Below are 6,000 nucleotides of genomic sequence, written 5' to 3' on the forward strand. Positions count from 1 at the left end.
TCGGTGAAAAGGAAGAAGAGGGGTGGTGGTGTCTCCCAGAGACGTAACTGCCCCCTCAGAAAATTGTTGTGAGGGACCCGGCGAAGGGGCTGGCGAGCAAGCAAACCGGCACGCGCGGAGCCGCAGCGAGTGTACTTACAAAACGATTCAAGCTCCGGCGGAACATCGCGTCGAAGGCTGCCGGGCGCTGAGCTGGGCTCTACCGGGCTGTCTGGGAAGGCGCCGTCCACAAAACACACTGCGGCGTGGGCCGGCGGCGCCAAGCGGAGCAGCGAGGCGGGCGGCCGGGCCACCCGCTCGCCGCCTGCCCCCCTCGGCTCTCCGCGCTCCCCCGCCCCCCAGCCGCCCGCAGCCTAGCCGCCGCCCCGCCTCACTCGCGGCCCGCCCCCGGCCTGCCTGACCCGGGGGCGGCGGCCCCGCGGATCGCCCTTATCTGGCCCCGGCACCGCGGGCCGGCAGCTCGCGCAGCACCCACTGAGAAGGCGAGCCCGCCGCGCGGGGGAAGGATGGCGGAGGAGCGCGAGGCTCCTCCTGTGGGGAGGGGGCGCCCCCGTCTCTCCGCCAGCGCCGGGCTCGGCACCCCGCGGGATGCGCTCTTCCCCGACGCGGCACCACCGCCCGCCTCCCCGCTGGACTCCGCGGCCGCCCCCCTCGGGGCACGGGGCACCCTCCCGAGGCACCCCGCGCCTCACCTCGCCTCAGCCCGACACTACTCCCCTGTCTCTGTCGGGAGCCACAGCCTCCCTCGCCCCGGCCCTAACTCGTCCGCCGTGCCGTGCCGCGCCGCGCCGTTTCGCTCGCAGCCCCTCCTCGGTCCGCGGCTGCCGCGCCGCCCCGCGCTCTCGTCCCGCACTCGGGCCAGGGAGCCTGGGTACAGCCAACCGGCCCGCCCTGAGCCAGCCGACGGCCAGACTCCCTCTTCCGGGCGTGGTGGAGCCGGGCTCTGAGGCAGGGCACCGTGGAGACCCCAGCGCGGGAGGGGCGGGGCGGGGTGCGAGGGGGGACTAGTTCTGAAAGCCCACCCTCCTCATCTGCACCGACGAGGGTTCCCCCTCGACCCTCGCTCCGCTGTACTCCCACCTACGCGGCTTTCCCTCCTCTCAGTCTTTCCCTCGTCCTGCCTGCCCACCTAAGCCTTCTTACTTCCACTTTCTCTGAGGTTGTAAAGTCAGGCTTTGTGTCGTTGCTGCTGCGCAGCGGGGCGGGATTTCCCTGACCCCCACCCCGCCCCACCCAGGCCCCTCCCGCTCGCCCCCTCCCCCTCCTTGCTCCCGGGGCAGCCTGGGAGTTGTAGTCCAACCGTCCCCCTACTTCGCCTGGTACCGCGGGCTGGGAGCTCCCCCACACGCTAGTCCCGGGTTTGCCCAGAGGGTTGAAGAAGGAAGCGCGGGCTGAACAGCGGGTTCTCCACGCTGGCCGGCTGGGTGTGGAGGCCGGGCGCACTCGGTAGCTTCCTAGCGGTGGGACATGTGAGAAGGATAAATTAGGCGAAGCTCCGAATCCTGGGAGCTTTCCCTGGAACGCAAAATGTGCGCATCAGGAAACCCTCTACACCCTCGGCCCCCAGCTTAGAGCTGGAATTTGCGAAACTTTAAAAATTACAAAAGAAAAGCGAGTCCAGAATTGCCACGAGGCTGGGCATCCCTCCCAACTACCACAACCCCACCCCTTTTCACCGCCCCTTAAGGCGGGGCCCAAGGCTGTTGGAGAAGAACTTGCAGATTCTTCTATAAAAGTCAAAAAGAAGTAAAAGGAGTTCAGAGACTCTTACACGAGTCTTCCGCCTCGCCGCATTCTCCTGCCAGTTTAGAGCTGGGGACAGGGCCCAGCCACACCACAGGCCTTCCCAAAGGTCGCGAATAGGCCTTTACTACTAGGCATAGGCGCTTCTCCTTTACCCTCCGGAGTTTGGAGTCATTTCAACAAACCTTTGCTGGGAATTTTCTTTGTACCAGGCACTGTGCCAGGGCTGGACACAGCGATTTCTTAAAAGACCTCCCCAACAGGGTGGTCGCAATCTGGTTGGGGGATACAAACAAGCGAAAATGCCACGTTAGAATTTAATAATAGCTAGAGTTCAAAGTGCTAGAGAAATAGGGGAGAGCGACATTGCATCTGAAAATGGGGTTTGGGAAGTTTTCCTAAAAGCCCTGGAGATTTAACTAGCCCTTGAAACGTGGGAAGGCTTTAGAGGGACCTGACTGAGCCCAAGGGGACAAAGTCCAGGGTAGAGGGAGAGGTCAGTGAAAAAGCGCAGGACAAACTAAGAAAGAGATCACGCTGTAGTGGCAGACGCCCAGGACGTGTAGGTAAGGGCGGCTCGAACGAAAGCTAAAATCTAAAATTCTTCAAAAACATGTTACGAAGTTTGAACTTCATTCTGCGATCAACGAGAAGCCCATCTCCCAATAAAATGCAAATGCAGGAGACCTAAGGTTTGTTCCCAAACTGTCCTAACTGCCAAGAAGTAAAACCAACCGTTTTCAATTCTTCCCCTCTTATGATTCCTTCTCTGCTCACAGTTGAGCCTGTATCTAATGATTTTTAAGATTTATGTTAAATTTATATTTATATTAATCAGATATTATGATATTTTATTGACAAAAGAGATCTAAAGTTTTGCTCTCTACTGCTTTAAAGATTTTCAAATAGAGTTATTTTCTAGCTTTCTAGCTTTACCTTTTTTTTTTTTTTTTTTTTTTTGAGACAGTCTCACTCTGTCAACCAGGCTGGAGTGCAGTGGCGCGATCTTGGCTCACTGCAGCCTCTGCCTCCTGGGTTCAAGTGATTCTCGTGCCTCAGCCTCCCAAGTAGCTGGGATTACAGATGCCTGCCACCACACCCGGCTAATTTTTGTATTTTTAGTAGAGACGGGGTTTCACCATCTTGCCCAGGCTGGTCTCGATCTCCTGACTTCAGGTGATCCACCCGCCTCGGCCTCCCAAAGTGCTGGGATTACAGGCGTGAGCCACCATGCCCGGCCTCTAGCTTTACTTTTATTGAACACAGCAAATACTGTAATTTCTTCACTAGTTTATTTGTTGAACGACTGCTATGTGGCAGACATTATTCTAGATACTGGAATTGGGAGGTGGAGGAGGTTATTGTCTTTAGTTCTAGGTATAAGTCTAGAATTCTTACCAAAATACATCCTTATCAATAAAATAATAAACTAATTTAGACATTTGGGGATACAAGTGCTTGCTAGTGAATAGTAAATAATATCGTTCCAAATTCAATTCTGTTAAACAAGTGGAAAAAATGTACTTTGCTTATAGATTCAAACAGATCAACTTTAAAAAATATTAGAGACCTGAAATTTTTTTTTGTTTGCATTATGCTCTCATACATACCCATTGTCATGTTACTGCAGCCTAATCACAGGAATTTTAAGATTCCTCAAGATATAGCAGTATTGGGCCAGGCGCGGTGGCTCACACCTGTAATCCCAGCACTTTGGGAGGCCAAGGTGAGTGGATCACCTGAGGTCAGGAGTTCGAGACCAGCCTGGCCAACATGGGGAAACCCTGTATCTACTGAAAATACAAAAATTAGCCAGGCGTGGTGGCGGATGCCTGTAGTCCCAGCTACTCAGGAGGCTAAGACAGGACAATTGAATCGCTTGAACCTGGGAGGTGTAGGTTGCAGTGAGCCGAGATCGCACCACTGCACTCCAGCCTGGGTGACAAGAGCAAAACTCCATCCCCACCCCCCAAAAAAGATATAGCAGTATTGTTGATTTTTATTTGTTATAATTCTGCTATTTATTCTCTCAATTTATTTCAATACGCCACCTATACTCGTGGGTCCAGTCTAATTTGCTCAACTATAAAAATGCAATTCCAGGCATTTTTATGGGATTTTTATTCCAGGTATTTTTATGGGAGGCCGAGGCAGGCAGATTACCTGAAGTCAGGAGTTTGAAACCAGCCTGAACAACATAGCAAAACCCTGTCTCTACTAAAAATACAAAAATTAGCTGGGCGTGGTGGCACGCACCTGTAATCCCAGCTACTCGGGATCAGGAGGCTGAGGCAGGAGAATCACTCGAACCCGGGAGGCGGAGGTTGCAGTGAGCCAAGATCGCGCCAGTACACTCAAGCCTGGGCAACAGAGCGAGACTCTGTCTCAAAAAAAAAAAAAAATGCAATTCTGGGGGCAGGATGGCTCACACCTGTTATCCCAGCACTTTGGAAGGCGAAGGTAGGAGAATCGCTTGAGTCCAGGAGTTTGAGTCCAGCCTGGGCAACATAGCAAGACCTCATCTTTATTTTTTTTTAATGCAATTCCATACAAATCAAAATATACTCAGCAAAACATGAAATTATGCAAGGTGATTTTTTCTGTATCCAAACTCAACCTGAAATTAGAGCTACTCTCACACACATCCTTCAGAGTCACTCCTTTGTGAGTTTTTTTAAGACAAGAAAAAAGATTTTGGTTCTTTTTAGTGCCTCCTCACAGTTTCCAAAGAAAACCCAGGTGTTGTAGAAAGCTGTTGTCTGTGACTATGTAAAGTAGGCCCTCAGCCAGCATTTTCATTGGGACAACTCCATTGAACAGAACTGCAAAAATGAACTTCCTCCTGCCTAAACTGTCAGAACCCCTGAAACATAACACCACCTCTTCTGGTGGATCAGCTAACTGCAACAGAAAGAAGCCCCACAGGTAGGAATTCAGAGGAAACAGTCTTGTTTCTGTCCTTATTACCAACTTGACTAGATAATGCTTGCTACCTGAGGGAGAGAAGGGAAGGAGTGCTTTCTCAATCCTTTCAGTTCTGTTGCACCATTTCTGTACTAATTACCCAGGAGCTCTTCTTCCCTATTGTCCCCACCCCCAATCTTCCATACCTTCTACCTCAACCCCTCAGAAATCTCACCATGGCAAGTGAGCAAAACAACCACTAGAGCATAGGATGTAGGCCACACCTGTGACGGAGGAGCGCAAACTGCTTCTGGGATCTGTGGGTCGGTCAGCAATTCAAGTAATCTGGCAGGAGGGGAGCGGTGCGAAGGAGTCACTTCCATCTAATACCAAAAAAAGAAAAAAGAAGAAAGAAAAAATTGAGGCTGTTGTATTAGCATCTAAATCACCCCATCATTAGCAAATCGAAGGAATTCAACTGTCTGTCTGAGCTTCCAAACATATCTGGTAAGACTATCTTTTGCCCATTTGAAATTTATTTCCCCCTTTCAAGGCTAGCCTTGATGTTTATTTATGATCAGTTTTACCTGTATCTTCCTTTTGGGCCCCTCCAATTCATTCTGTACACTGCAACCACAGAAATCTATGGCAAGCAAGTCAGATCAAATCACTCCCCTGCTTAGGACTTTTCAGTAGCTTCCCACTCTCTTAGCATAAGTTCAAAATCCTGCCTTAACATCACCAACAAGAACCCTGAATTCTCTGACCTCTGCCTTCCCTCTCTAACCTCAGGTGGACGACTTTTCCTCTCACCAGGCTCTGTCCCACGCGTCTGCTTACGTTCCTTGAGTTCCCAAAGCTCCTTCTTTCTTGACAGCTTTTGCACAGGCAACAGTCTCTGCTGGAACGCTTTCACCCACCGTTGCTATTCATCCTTCAGCTCTCAGCTTAAATGTCACTTCCTCAGATGACATCAGGGCTCCCTGTTATTGCCCTCCAAATAGCCCATATTAATTACATCCTAGGGTACTGACAGATGAGGTTAGTAATCATGGAGAATGGCAGAAGTCCAAAGGGACTGAGTGATGATCTAATATTGTCTTGTTTTTCAAAAAGAGGAAGAAGGTATATTCTAGTAATCATAATATTGAAGGCAGGTAAGGTTCTATAACTGACCATTAAAAGGATAGTTTTGTTTTTTTAAAAATCACCATGGAAGGGAAGAGGCAATCGCTAGGAGCCACAATAAGTTCACTGAGGTGAAGTTTGGCCTTCAAGATTCTGTATAAATTACTTCTTTTTTTTTTTCGAGGCCAAGTCTCACTCTCTCGCCCAGGCTGGAATGCAGTTGCG

General features: G+C 50.9%; 1 protein-coding gene across 3 annotated transcripts in view; it reads right to left on the reverse strand.

Moving 5' to 3' along the window:
• The window catches only part of ATP11C (ATPase phospholipid transporting 11C), a 205,913-nt gene extending 204,717 nt beyond the window's left edge, over positions 1 to 1,196 (reverse strand). For 2 of the 3 annotated variants that reach the window (XM_034950760.3, XM_034950757.3), the window contains exons 1-2: positions 693 to 1,196; positions 140 to 211 (exon numbers count right to left, since the gene is read on the reverse strand). In XM_034950760.3, coding sequence (XP_034806651.1) covers positions 140 to 166 — 27 coding nt within the window. In that variant the 5' untranslated portion in view covers positions 167 to 211; positions 693 to 1,196. Of the gene's footprint in view, positions 1 to 139; positions 333 to 692 lie in introns of those variants that run through there. The other variant, XM_063601656.1, reaches the window with a different exon arrangement.
• Positions 1,197 to 6,000: the final 4,804 nt, after the last annotated feature.

The sequence above is a fragment of the Pan paniscus genome, chromosome X (assembly GCF_029289425.2).
Source record: "Pan paniscus chromosome X, NHGRI_mPanPan1-v2.0_pri, whole genome shotgun sequence".
Classification (NCBI taxonomy): Eukaryota; Metazoa; Chordata; class Mammalia; order Primates; family Hominidae; genus Pan; species Pan paniscus.